The sequence below is a fragment of the Hipposideros armiger genome, unplaced genomic scaffold (assembly GCF_001890085.2).
Source record: "Hipposideros armiger isolate ML-2016 unplaced genomic scaffold, ASM189008v1 scaffold_196, whole genome shotgun sequence".
In the NCBI taxonomy this organism is placed as follows: Eukaryota; Metazoa; Chordata; class Mammalia; order Chiroptera; family Hipposideridae; genus Hipposideros; species Hipposideros armiger.
Window position 1 is genome coordinate 2,533,978 of NW_017731546.1, and position 14,709 is coordinate 2,548,686.

Below are 14,709 nucleotides of genomic sequence, written 5' to 3' on the forward strand. Positions count from 1 at the left end.
CATTATTATTAGATGAACCTCAGATGGGTTCTCCATCTCTATCTATCAATCTATGTATCTATCTATGTATCTATCTATCTATCTATCTAATTCTGAAGTGAAATTCACATACCATAAAAGTAACCACCTAAAAGTATACAGTTCATTAGCATTTTGTATATTAACATGTAATAACTATATTTAAATTACAATAGATGCCATTCAGTTGGGTAAAAGGAATAAGTACATTTAAGTATGTTTTATAATTTTTGCATTATTTGTTAATTTTACATAGTATTTGGACCTCAACTTGATAATCACATTTGCTTCCTCTCAAACATCTAACTTCTTTCTAATTGTATATCATTCCTTATTTCCTTGTCAAACCTTTTATAATTTGTATGTGCCATTGTTACAGATGTAGATAATCTTTCCTATTACTACATGTGACCATGTTGGCAATATTTATATTGGGTTGTCGGAAAAGTCATGACGCATTTTTTCAACAAAATATAGAAAAAATGCATCATGACTTTTCCGACAACCCAATAAAATGATATGAGAATTGTAGAATTAAAGATGAAAGGTGAAATATAAAGTAACTACAATTTATATAAATGTTCTCTTTTGTTTTCTAAACTCTAAAAGTTACTATTTTTGAAATATGTCATACATTAAATAAGACGGAAATATTTCCCTTATTACCACTTCTAGTTTAAATTTAACAAGGGTATTTAAATTAGTATTCTTAGAAACAAAAAGGAAGTGGTGCTATTGCAAATTATCAGTTGTCTTTAATATTGCCATTTGGTTTTAAGTGACTAAAGTGAACAGCATAATATATTCTAAAAGTAGACATTGTGACAAGCTCACATTTGAAGATTTTATTTGGCAGTCTCCTTGTCATTGAAATTAGGCAAAGATCTCTATTAAAGATGAGAGTGATTGTATTTCTGTAAATGCCTCAGGTTTTTACTGCTTAATTTTATTTAGTTTCCTCTCAATGAATAATGTTGAGCTCTTCAGTCAATTCAAAACGGAAGTTTTAAGATGATACAGACTTTTTGGGGAGTGTTTAATTCTTTTTTCATTTTGTGTAGCTGAATCTTACATGAGCTAAAATTATCCCATTTCCTTCCTCCAGACCTGTTACCTGGAAGTGGTCATTAAATGGAGGAATTCATTACCAGCTATTTAATGATTGCCTGTTTTATTCCAATCAAGGAGTTTATAATCTAGTAGTAGATTATAAAAACTGTATATAAATGAGGGGACAGTTGTCCTGATAGAGTAAGATATAAAGAAATATGAGATTTCAGAGAATGGACAAAAATCAGATAGTGGGTCACTGAAAAAAGCATTGGACATAGAGTCAGAAGACTTGGATTTCAGTCCCAGTTTTTCACTTTACAAGTTCCATGCTTTGGGAAATAATGGGGTTAAAAGCTTTCACAGTGATTGTAAGAATCAAATTAGTGAATCTACACTTTGTAAGGTGTGGAGTGCTAAGCAAATATTGGATATTTTTACCATTGTTTGATGACTGTACTTGAGAAAAAATACAAATGTTACTTTCTAAGAAATATCAATGTAATTGGAAAAGTTAATATAAAAATTTTCTTTTTGTTTCTATGAAATTTATTTGTGAAATTTAAATAGTAATGAAGGTGTTTTAGAATATGTACTCACTTTATTGTGGTAGTCTGAAACCAAACCCAGAGTATCTCAGGATGCTGATAGCATCTATTTCGAAGCTATATTTTTGTTTACACATCACAGTTATTTTTTAACATGGTGTAAAACTTTGCCATTATAACTAATCAAGATGGACAGAGATAATTTCAAATTTTACATATTTTACTACTCTGTCGGAAAATATTTATCTGTAGTTTTAGCTTGCCCAAGCAAAAGAACTTTACTTTTTATTGGATTATAAACATATTAATTTCGTAAAGCCAGTTATATTAAACATATCTAAGAGTATCTGAATCTCAGTGTAATTCCAGTGTTACTTACTGACATATCCATAGTTACCAGACTCTTTATGATGCTTGTAAAAGCAGATTTAGACTGTGTACCTAACACTGTTTACTTTGGGTCCTAAATGTTGATAGATTTTCATAGAAATTCATACAGCTTTGTTCCATTTGATAAATTTATTAAAGCCTTTCTTTCATATGATAAAACAAAAACTACATATGATAAAACAAAAGTAGTCCGAAAAGAATTTTTAATGCTCTTATAGGAAAGTGCCAGTTCATATTTCTCTAATTTGTTCATCTGACACATATTTACTAAAAATTCATTTTTCCAAAATACCGTGTTATGCAATGTAAGGAGATGAAACAGACAAATGTATGGGCTACTTCTCAGTGAGCTTAAAACCTAGTAGGTTAGACATTGGTAGCATTCACGAACAGAAAGATATTGAAGATGCAGAATTAGGAATCATTGAGCCAAGAAATTTGAATTAGCATACAGTGGTGAATTAAAAATAACGTAATAAATGTTTTTAAATAAAACTTAGGTAAAAATCTGGTAATGATTTTTCATAATCTTATTTCTTCATTCATTCAGGAAATATTATTTGAATGAGTACTATGTAAGGCCCAGGATATGGGCCAATAAAACAAAAATGACACAGAGGTGGAGATTGTAATTACCATGTAAAATTGGGTAGCTCAGTGTATTAAATCATCATTCATTCAACAGATACTTATTGGATGTCTATCATGTGCTAAATTCCATTTTGAACTGATGGATTTAGTCTCTGAATGTGCCGGTTAGATTTACTTTTGTTGCCACAATCTCTAGATTCTTTGAACTACCTTTTAAATTCATGCTGTGGGACTTAAGTGAAAGCAAGTAGAAATCCAAAACTGGTTTTGATGACAGTTAATTCCTTATCATTGTACACTTAGGATTATTTAACCATTCTATCCACCCATTCAAGGACTCAAAGGTAAAAAGTATCTTGAAGTCAAAATGACACTGTCATAAGTTACTATTTTCTGTGTCCCTGACACACAAGACTTAGGAAACTTCTTTCTTAACAATTAAACAAAGCTATTCCAAGACTTTGTTAATATTAATTTCCAGGAAACACTAATCAAGTGAGTATTCTTAAGGCCAGGGACGTAATGGTGGAGCTTATAGGGAGGAAGGCTCACAGTCACTCGTAAATCACACATATATACCGTATTTGCCGGCGTATAAGACGACTCGGCGTATAAGACGACCCCCTAACATTTCCACTCAAAATACAGAGTTTGTTATATGGTCGGCTGTGTGCGATTTTGCGAGTGTGGTAAAATCGCATAACAGCAAAATCGCATAACAGCCGAGCATACACCCAGCAGCGCTGCTGATGCCTGAACGGTATGTGGAATGAAGTGGGCGGGCATCGGGAGGCCACTATGGCACGGGGCAAGCACTATGGGCAGTCTATCTGAAGTGTACCTGGCGTATAAGACGACCCCCCACTTGGAGGCATATTTTTCAGGGCCAAAAAATCGTCTTATACGCCGGCAAATACGGTAATTATAAACTATATTAAGTTCTGTAAAGATACACAGTGCTGTGAAAGCTTTTAACTGAAAAACTGAAAGAAGTTAGGTTTGAGACACCATCTGAAGACTGAATAAAAGGTAACTAGGAAAAGCCATACCAAAACCTTATTACTGTTATTCCCCATGCTCCCCCAAATCCTTGTGTACTGATTTAATTACTTATCTGTAAGTGTTCAATATGCCCTTTTTATTTGAGAAAGCTAAAGTTTGTTTTAAATTTTTATTTTACCAGAAAAAGGAGTGTTTTAGACTTTTGTTCTTCAGCCTTTTGTTTTTTTAGTCAGCTTATTCATCTCAGCCTTTTTAGAAATTAGTTTTTCTTCTTTCATTTTTCTTAAGCCTGCTTAGCCCTGATTTTTGTTCTCGGGAAACCTACTCAGGCGTATTATTTCAAATTATACATACATTGAATCTCCTTGTCATTTTTGTATGCTTATTCTATTTTGTTTGACATCCTTGCATGATAACAGTCCTCTAGAAATATGTATAGCAACAAAATCTGATTCTGTTTTTTATGTGTTTTCATCTATATGCATGAGTGATTCTTAAGTAGGACAAATGATAACTCAGAAACAAATTCTAGCTGTAGTAAATGTTTTAAAAACAAAAGCAATGCATACCTTTGATAAAATTTCAGAAATATGTGTCATGGAATGTTTGCTTCCCTGATGGGTTTAGTGTAAATTCTTTGGGATTTTTAAATGTATTCTAATTATATGTATCTATAAATTTTATTTTATAAAAATTGAACGATACCATAGTTTTTATTCATACTTATTTTTAATGACATATTATGTGATATTTAAAATGTAATATAAATGACATTCAACAAAATGATCTTTGTAGAAATTTATTCTGTACTATATTTCTTTTTTTGGAATTCATATGAGATCATTAGTAGAAATCTTAGCTTCAAAAAGAAGTTGCTTATTTAAAAGTTAGCCTGGATTTTCTCTGTCATATTATTGTTAAAGCCATGCAGAAAAACTTTTTAAAAGTCCATCTGTATCTGAAACCAACCACAAGTCATTGGAACTATACACAATTTATACAGATCTGTACAAATATAATATTCAGAATTTTGAGTGTATCAACAAACAAGCTCTCAACAATTTTGACAAATGTACTATTCTTCACCTTTTACGTTTTAAGCATAGTCTTAACATCATTTTAAATTCATTACTTTATCTTCATCTTTTAAAAAGTGAGTTGATTGGTTTTGCACTGTGTTTAGACTCAGAACTTCACTGTTTGTCAGTAATTGCTTTAAAAAAGTAATTGCTGGGGATCAGTTTCTTATTTCAGCCCATGAGGGTGGTGCTGCAGCTTGTATCACTCACTGTATTAGTCCATCAAGATAACTATGTCAGCGGCAGAAAACTGCCTGAACTTAAGAAAGGGAAACTGAAAATTCCCATTATTTCATTCACTATTTCTCAAGTTATAAGAGGCATGTTAGAAGTTTATATAAGACATTATGACTCTATTGTCTGATTTGAAATTTCATTGTGTGAACTTCATCTCACTTTTTATTAAATATTGTACTGTAGTGTCTTGAGTTTGCGTGATACTGTGAACTTTACAGTGTTCATTTCTTAGTTAAGTTGTCTTGTCACTTTAACTTTACAGTCATTTTATGTGCTTTGCATTTCATTCAATCACACATGTTTATTTATCCAGGAGATATATGCCATGTTCTAGACCATGATGAACAAAATAAATGTAAAAATTTATTACCCCATGAGCTTACATTCTAGAGAAGGAGATAGACTGTAAACAGGATAAATAAGTAAAATATATATGATGTTAGTGATAAATTTTAAGGAGAAAAATTCAGGAACAGGAGGTAAGAAATTTTGTTGGGGTGAGAAAATGAATATTGAATATTGTGTAGGGTGGCCAGAGTAGACCTCACTGAAAAGGTAACATTTGATGAGAGACCGCATGGGGGTAAGGGAGCCATTACCCATATGGCCATCTGAGGAAGTATTTCAAGCAGCAAATGTAAACACCCTGAAGAAGGAATGCATATACTGCATTTATAAAACAAGAAGGAAATGAGTGTTGCTGCAGTGGGGGGTAGATAATGGTAAGAGATGAGGTAAGAGAGATGATAGAACACAGATTATACAGTCTTGTAAACTATGGTAAGACTTTGGCTTTTATTCTGAGGGCGATAAGAATTTTGAGCAAAGTAATGGAATGATATAACAGGATCCCCTGGCTTCTATGTTGAGTAGACTGAAGGAAGACAAAAGCAGAAACAGTATATATATATATATATATATATATATATATATATATATATACACACACACACACACACATATTATCTCAAATAATTAAAGTGAACACTTTACATAAAATTATATTAAGGAATAATTAACAAATATAATTATATGTACTTAAAATGTACTACAGCATAATGATTTTATATACATTATAGAATGATTACCACGGTCAAGATAATTACCACATCCATCACCTCATGTACTTAACTCTTTTTTGTGTATGTATGTGTGGTGAGAATGCTTAAGATCTCAGCAACTTTCAAACATACAATACTGCATATTTGGTTGAAATATTATCGTTATTGTTATTACATGTTACACAGCTATAACTTTACATTTCTTCATTTCTTAATTTCATATAAGAATGCTTATATGAATTTTTAGGATATTTGATTATTTATAATCATTATATTTTGAGAAAATGTAATTTACACTTTTAAGTGCTCTTTGAAAATGTTTCTTATACTCAGATTTGGGATTATTTTTGTATTCCAAGATTTATTATTTGTATGGTGATTTAATAATTCAGTGTGTACCATGGGCCATACACTGGGTGGTGATTTGCATGTTAATATTTAGTCAAGCCTCACACTTATTCTGTGAGAAGGTCCAAATATTATTTCTGTTTCACCAATGAATAAATTGAAACACTGAGAGAACTTGCTCAGTGCATTGCACACCTAGTAATACATTAGTGTCTTCAGTGTGAAATATTCTTAAGTATCATTGCTAAGCATCATGGCTAACATCATTGCTAGCCATGTACATGGCTGTGATATACAAAAATTCGGGGAGAAATTTATTAACAATTGCCCTGAATTAACTTTAACATAAATGGCCTTGAATTGAATTATATTCTATAGTTAAGTGTTAAAGTAAGCTAACGCATGTTTGTTTGTTCCTAACTTGATAAAACAGACATATTCATTTAAAATTGCATATAAATTAAATTCTGGTAAATTGAATCTTATTTTATACTGTGGAAAAGGAGTTTTGAGGTCTTTTTCCTTTAACTGGGAAAGTTAGCTTTTAGTAATGTAATATCCAAATTGAGAACATTTTGAAAGCTCTGATTTCTTAGCATAGAGTTTTATTAAAGTGGAACACACTCGTATCTATGCATATCACCTACGTATGTACACGTGAGCTCTTTGTGAATAATCAGATGGAAGTTGTCATTACATTACACTGCATTGCAATGCTTCTTATATTGAAAAGTATGACCAATAAGATGATTTTTCTTGCTAAATTTGTTGCTATCAATTTTTCCATGTGATAACTAACCTGCATGCCTATTAAACTATGAAGACAGAAAAAGGGTCTTGGCAGAGTTTGGGAAAATGTTACTTACCTGATGTTATGAAATCAAAAGTTCTGAGATTTGAGCGTGCTGATTCATTCCTGCAATTTTGTCACTGATGCATTATTCCTCAAAGTGTGTGAATGACCATCATTTTGGTGAAAGACTATACACGAATAACCCCTAGTGTAGAAAATTCAGTGAATATTATATTGATAAATAAGAAATAAATGATCAGCAGTGGTATTCTTAAAATAATATATTGGATATGCTTCCTCAAACTTTTGACATTATTTTGGATCTTGCAAGTTTTATCAAATGGAACATATATGTAAGCATATCCCTGTTCCTTAACTCAAATGGCTCTCACACCGTATTTCCTTTGGTTATCATTTTAGCACAATACATTCCAGGTTTGTTTGTTAATTTTCTTTTTCTTCCTTTTCCTTTTTACGAATCTGAATTACATTGAATAGTTATGAAAATTGATCTCTCGATGGAAAGGTACATATTTTTTAGCATGTTGGAGTTTTATTTATCTTTTTATTTTTACCAACTTAACCGTTTTTAAGTGTATAGCTTAGTAGTGTTAAGTATATACGCACCATTGTGCAACAGTGGTTTTTCTTAAATGAATCTTCCTGATAAATGCAGTCATGCTGAAGCAGTGACTTTATATTTATTCTACTTTATTGTTCTTTGTCCAGAATATGTATCGATTTGAAGGCACTGGGTTTTCAAACATCCCTCAGCTCATAGATCATCACTATACCACGAAACAGGTCATCACTAAGAAGTCAGGTGTGGTGCTGCTGAATCCCATTCCTAAGGTAGGTGCATAGACACACTACTTTCTAAAGACTGTTTCATGAGTTAACATTTCCCACAGTAAATAAAGTTCTTAGATTATTGTGATTACCACTAGTACAAATATAGTTGAAACAGTTTCCTTGGTTTTATTCAGATGGGTTGCCTTTTTATTCAGTGTTTGCTAGGTTACAAATGGCCTGTCTTTGTTTTTTTTTTTTCTTTCCGGTTTTTCTTGAAAGATGAAGCTTTTCGTCGCTTTATGAGGTTCAGCCTTTGAAAGGTTTAGTTTATAAAAGATTATAAGATGTAGAAGTCAAAGAAAAGATCCTTCAATCATGAATAAATTAGAATTTTAATTTGGGGTGTTTACAATATATTTATAAGATATTGGAACTTTAAAAAACTATACTACTCTTTTCAAAGGCTGTAAATTATAACTTCCCTATGGGGAGCCAGGTAGCTGGGTGAGAGATAGTTCTAGGTCTTTTTTGTCTCTCGGATCTATCACAGGACATACAACTTTCATTTGCTTTAAGAGATTTGTGAAGTAAGGAGTGGGCATAAGGAAGATTTGTGTTTTTAAGGTAAAATCTGTGGGGCCTCTACCAAAATGGAATAATGCAGCTGGCTTAGCTTCTGAGCACTTTCGATGTTTAAGGAATTGGGTTGGGGTCGGCGAGAATCCTTTCCATTGGGGGCTGTTTAATATGAAGAACAGTATAGAAACAGGGAAGGTTAATAGTTGCTGAATTGTTTTTTATATATCTAGGGATGACTTTTAATATGGACTAAGTGTTATTCCCAAGAATGCTAGTGTATAATCCAGATTCAGCAAAGGAAATTTAAAAGACAATTGTTATGCCTCCCTTTGTTAGCCTAGAATATAATGTCAATATTTGTACTTGTAGTTTACTACTCAGCCTTTACTTATGGGCTGAGCTTAAAACATTCCTCTCACAGAAGATTTTGACAGTTGCTAAACACTAATTCTGTGGCTAAGGAATTAACCTCCTTGCACAATTTTCTAGAATTATGAGTTTGGCTCATTTGTTAGTATTTTCCCATTCGCTTTTTTTCTCCACTTTGGCTGCATAAAACCCTATAAAAATTGTCTTTTAGTCTGGAACAGGTTGTCACATTTTTTTCTCTAGTAAAAAGTAAAAAGCTGGGCTGACCGAGTGGCGCGCTGGTTAAGAGCTAGCTTGGGAGGCCAGAGGTCCCTGGTTCGGATCCCACATACGAGGGCCAGTTACACAGCCCTCCACAGCTAAGATGCTGAACAACAGCTCAACCTGGAGCTGGGCTGCCGTGAGTCGCTGGCAATGGCATAGGCTGCAGGCCCTGTTGCAGTGGGTTGCCATGGGCTACCATGTATAGCCAGCAGCCCAGCGTGAGTGGCGGTCCAGAAGCCGGCGACTAATCTGCCTCACCGGGAAGAGCGCAAAGACGGTGCCAACTTGGGCCAGTGAAGCAACGTCCTCCACAACTAGACTGAAGAACAAAAGGACAGCAACTTGTCTGTTACCCCTCCCCCAATTCCCCAGCGCTATTCCCATCCCCCAATTCCCCAATAAAAATCTTAAAAAAAAAAAATAGTAAAAAGCCTACCCACGTTTCCTCTTCCATCAATGAAGAAGTAACTGCAATTGTTTTGCAGAATTCTAAGTGATCTTTTATTTAGTTAAGGCGATCTATTCTCATGGCTTCATTTACTATTTATACATCAGTGATTTGCAAACTTATAGTTCAGATTTATATATTTCCCCAAACTAATGTTTTTTTCTACTTTTCACCTAAACTGAGTTTAGCACCTTTAACTCCAAAATTTGTTCTTTTTTAGTAAATGGTACCACCAAATACTCAGCTACTCAAACCATAGAAGAGATACATAAAAATGCAGATCATGTCTTGAGGGGGAATATTTAATTTCAAATAAAGCTGCATCTCTTGCTATATAAAATTTTTCATGACAATAAGCCCAAATATGTGGAATAGATTCTCTGGGCTGTTCCATAGCCAGTTGTTCTCTTTCTCCCAAACCCCCAGCACTGGCCATGGAGGGGATTGTCTTATCATTTTATGATATTAGCTATGAAAATGACTATAAACTGAAAGCCATAGAAGATTAAGGGGCTATCTATATGATTGTTTTATGAGGCAAAGAGTTAAAGTTTATATAGCTATTATATTAATCTGATCTAAAGTACTGATATTTGAAATACACAAGTCATTATCTCTGTTGTAAATATTGTTATACACTTGATTTAAAGAATGGTGTTACTCTTTTACCTGCAAATCACAAAGCAGAGGTTGTGAAAGTTAGATCATTTTCAGTATGAGCAGAGAATAAACTGATATGGATTTTGCTATGGTTGTATTATCTGTTATGTGTCTTCCTTTGAGAAGTTATTCGTACTCCTATAATTGGAATCTATTTCTTGATTTAATTTGTGTAAGAAGTTAATGTCTTTGACCATATAATGTGCTGTAAAACATCTAATTTCCATCTTGCCAGGCTTCCTTTTTAGCCTACATAAAGAATGCTATTTAGGTCTCAATATAATTTCTGTTTATAGCAACTTACTTCTAAGACACTCTCATTTCTCTCTTACCCATAAAAATATAAATATATCATCATAATGCCTAACTAGAGGACATAGTGGCCATAGTGGCTCTTTCTTAACTTCAGAGGTACAAGCAACTAGACAATTTAGAGATAGAGAAATAATTCAATTGGTGATAAAGCCAGTGGCACCCAAGACAGTCATCCCTTACCCTCCATGGGCGGATTTCTTCTACACTGCCTCCCAAAGCCTGTGTGAAGATATGGAAGATGAAAGGCATTGTTGTAAACAGGAGATACCGATCACCCATGATCATCATCCTTATATTGGACATAAGGATGGCCTGTTCTTACACATTGGCTATGCACATGGCCTGTTCTTTACTTAGTTCAGTTTCTGTTCAGATGTCATTATCAGGGAGGCCTTTTCTGACTACCATGTGTGAAATAAAACCTCACCTCCTTCGTTCCTTCGTTCCCCCCTTCCACTTCCTAATTTCTCTTTGTTATGGTTATGTATCTGAGATTATATTGTATGATGTATTTTTAGTTGTCTGTCTTCCCCAAGTGAAATGTAAGTTTCATATGCGCCAGAATTACATTTCACAATTAGTACAGCTGTATCTCAGTACCTAGAACAGTGTGAACCCATAGTAGTTGTTCAGTAAATATTTGTTGATGAATTGGATTCACTGAGCAATTGCTAGGAGCCAGGTACAGCTGAGCTTTTCATATGCGTTATCTCATGTAACCCTTATATGTTCCTATGAAGAATTGTTATGAATACCATACAATATTGTGTTATTAACCCCACACAATATTATGAACGAGGAGCTGAAGCTTAACACGGTAAATGACTTACACAAGATAACATAACTGATCAGAGGCAGAGCTGAGACTGGAGCCCATGCTCTTAACTACTATGTCTAGATTGTGGAGTGTAGACTTTATAGCGACTACAATAAACTGTTTATTTGAAGGAACATGGATGTGGGTTCAAGGGAAAGAAAGTATCTTTGATTCCATAAAATGTTAAATTGAAAAAGATTTTAACATTTTAACAATTATACTATAAGTCTCTATAAAAGGAACATCATTAAATGGTAATATTGGGTTGGAGATCTAAGATTTGAGGTAAAATTTAAGGCTTGGTAAAATATAGGTTAGAAAGACATCGAGTTCAACTTTAACATTTAAATTGTACTTTGGAAGTTTATTTGCCTTGTTAAGTTTAATATTTCTTCAGATTTAGCTATTTTCCAAAAGAAATTTCTTTCCGAATGGGAATTAAAAGTTCATGATTAAATTCAGGGGACTCAGGCAGCCAGCCATTAAGTTGAATCTTAGACAAATGACTTGCCTGCCAGCTTAAATCAAGTACTTGTGGCTTTTTATTAGAATTTGGTATAGGTTGCCAGAATATTAGAGGCAGATTTTTTGAGCGGGGAGTAAATCTTTCTGTGACTAAAACTACTGACTTGTAATGAGGAGACAGGCTAGTGGTAACAGTATTCATGATCAAACAGATGCAAACAAGGAACCGTTCATGAAAGAAGAAAGTTGTACTTTTAATTAGGTACTCTATTCATTTTTTTTTTTTTAGTTTCAGATCTCTTAATGACTATTTATTTTACTTTATACTTAAGTATCATTTCTCCCAATATTGCTGTTTAATGATTCTCCTTTTATTGAAGCTTTTGATAGTTTTTGATAGTTAAGTCCTCAATTTAACATTTTATGAAATTAAAGAGACTTCCTTTTCCTTAAATCTACATCCACGTGCCTTAATTCCTTAATTATTTAATTACATTGTTAAAATAATTTAAAAGTTTAATAAAGAGGAGATTGGAAAATATATGTGATTCACTATATATTGCTTTAGTAAATATTTACTTAACACTCATCCTGTGCTGGGCAGTGTTCTGTATTATGTCAGAGTGCAATGCATGCTGTGAAAATGAAGCAGATCAAGTAGATAATGGCCTGATGAGGGCACAAGGGGTATGTGGTGTGTGTGTATATGGGGACGGGGGGGGGATACGGGAGAGGGGGGAGCATTGTTTTTAAAAATTCGTGATCAGAGAAGGCCTCCTAATGAATTCTGAGGAGAATTGTGAACCAAAACAACCAGTTATCTGTATGGTTATATGCAGGGTTAATTGCAAAAGTATTTAACAGTTAGCATAGCATGAATATTAACCTATGAGAACAGATGCCAACTTTCAACTGGTAGAGAGAGCCATAGTGGTGGTTATTGACTGAATATCGTCCATGAGTGTCTAGGAAGTGTTTCTTGGTATAACTGAGGAACTGCAGAGGCTAGCATGGCAGACAGATGGTAGAAGGGGAGAGCGAGGGGAGGTGAGCACTGATTCAGATTAATTCAATAACTAATTTATATTGTCTTAAAAGGTCAATTGTTTATTATATGCTTTAAGAAATTCGCTTCATTTGAGTAGAAACCCAGCATAAAACTTTACAACTTTTCATAGTGGATCTCTTAAAAACATTTGTGTTTTTAATCTCTTAAAAAGATTTGTGCTTATAGCACTAGTGAATTTCAAGGCAATATTTTTGTAGTAATATGGCTATCCAAATAAGTTAGAGTAAAACCCCTGATTTTAATTTCCAAAAACTTTCCCCCCCAGTCCCTTATTCTTCTTCTTCCCCTCCCTCCCCCCACATCACCAAGAATTTAACTCAATTATGACCCAGTCTATCTGGAGATAGAGTGAGATCTCATAAGGAAGGGCTCAGTCTTACAAGCCTGCCACCACCCCCCCAACTTCAGACACCAATCACAAGTCCAGGTTATCTGACCAACTGGTTTATGGATTGGAGGTTCCAATGACCCCCTTTTTGGGTTTGGTTAATATGCTAGAGTACTCACAGAGCTTAGAGAAATATTTTACTTACTAGATGATCGGCTTATTATCAAAGGATATAACTCAGGAACAGTCACATGGAAGAGATGCACAGGGCAAGGTATAGGGAAGGGGCATGGTGTTTCCACACTCTTTCCAGGCTTGCCACTCTCCCCAGTATCCACACCTGCCTTCACCAACCTGGAAGCTCTCCAAAGCCAGTCTTTTTTGGATATTTGAAATGTGTAGTTGTACTTCATAGCTATGATTGATTAAATCATTGGTTGGTGGTGATTAAACTCAATCTCTAGCCTCTCTGCCCTCCCCAGAGGTCAGGGAGTATAACTGACAGCTCCAGCTCTGTAATTACAACATCGGTTCATCTGACAACCAGCCCCCACCCTTAGGTCACCTAGGGGCTTTCCAAAGTCACCTCACTCACTTAAGAAAAGATTCTTTTATGGCTCTCAGCACTTAGGAATTTCCAGGGGTTTTAGGAGCTCTGTGCCAGAAATGGAATCTAAGACCAAATATAATTTCTTACTATAAGTCACAATATTATATTCATTATTTTTGGAATTATCTAGCTAGCTGTGCTTTTTCAATTAACCCTCTTAGGCTGTCATTCGTATGGGGCTTTTAAAAAAGTGCTGTGTGTTTAAAATTTGTAGCTGACAGTGATTTTTTTTCTATCTCTTGAAAATGAGGTAATTAACTATTTTGTCAAATTAGATATCCAGTAAGAGAAACTCAGAGTTTGGAGGAAAAGCTCTGATCTAGAATACTCACTATTTAATTGCATCTTTTAGACCAATTATTACATCCGTTGAGAGTAGAACAACACACACACAAAATTACAAAATGTTCTCTTTAGGATATTCAGCAAGAACATATAAATCTCCATGTGGACCTCGGATTTGAGCAAAAAGAATTCAATTTTAAATGCCAGTTTCCAGCAATACCAACCACATGAACTGGGGCAGGTCAGCCGCCTAATCTTCAGCCGACAGGAACCCCACATGGGTGTTGTAAAGACTGTGTAAGAAAAATCTCTGTGGATATATTTTGAAACTGTACAATACCTTACACTTTCTTATTTAAAAACTTTTTTCACAAGACAGATAAATCAGGACAGAAGGCCAATTTGGAAGATTTTAAATTGTGAAGGAAAAAACATTGATTGAATGCTTAGTATGCTGATAACACTCTACCTGTATTATTTTATTAAATCTTGTCAACTGTGAATTGCTCATTAGTATTTTCCCCATTGTTAGGTGAGGACACTATACATGTTGGTGGTAATTCTAAAGAATGTCTTAATTTTCAGTCAGTA

The 14,709-nt window shown here is 34.0% G+C and overlaps 1 protein-coding gene across 1 annotated transcript in view; it reads left to right on the forward strand.

Moving 5' to 3' along the window:
- Positions 1-14,709, forward strand: part of FER (FER tyrosine kinase) — a 414,063-nt gene that overhangs the window by 216,635 nt on the left and 182,719 nt on the right. Inside the window, exon 12 of the mRNA XM_019653135.1 lies at positions 7,847-7,969. Within this exon, the coding sequence (XP_019508680.1) occupies positions 7,847-7,969 (123 nt within the window). The remainder of the gene's footprint in view (positions 1-7,846; positions 7,970-14,709) is intronic.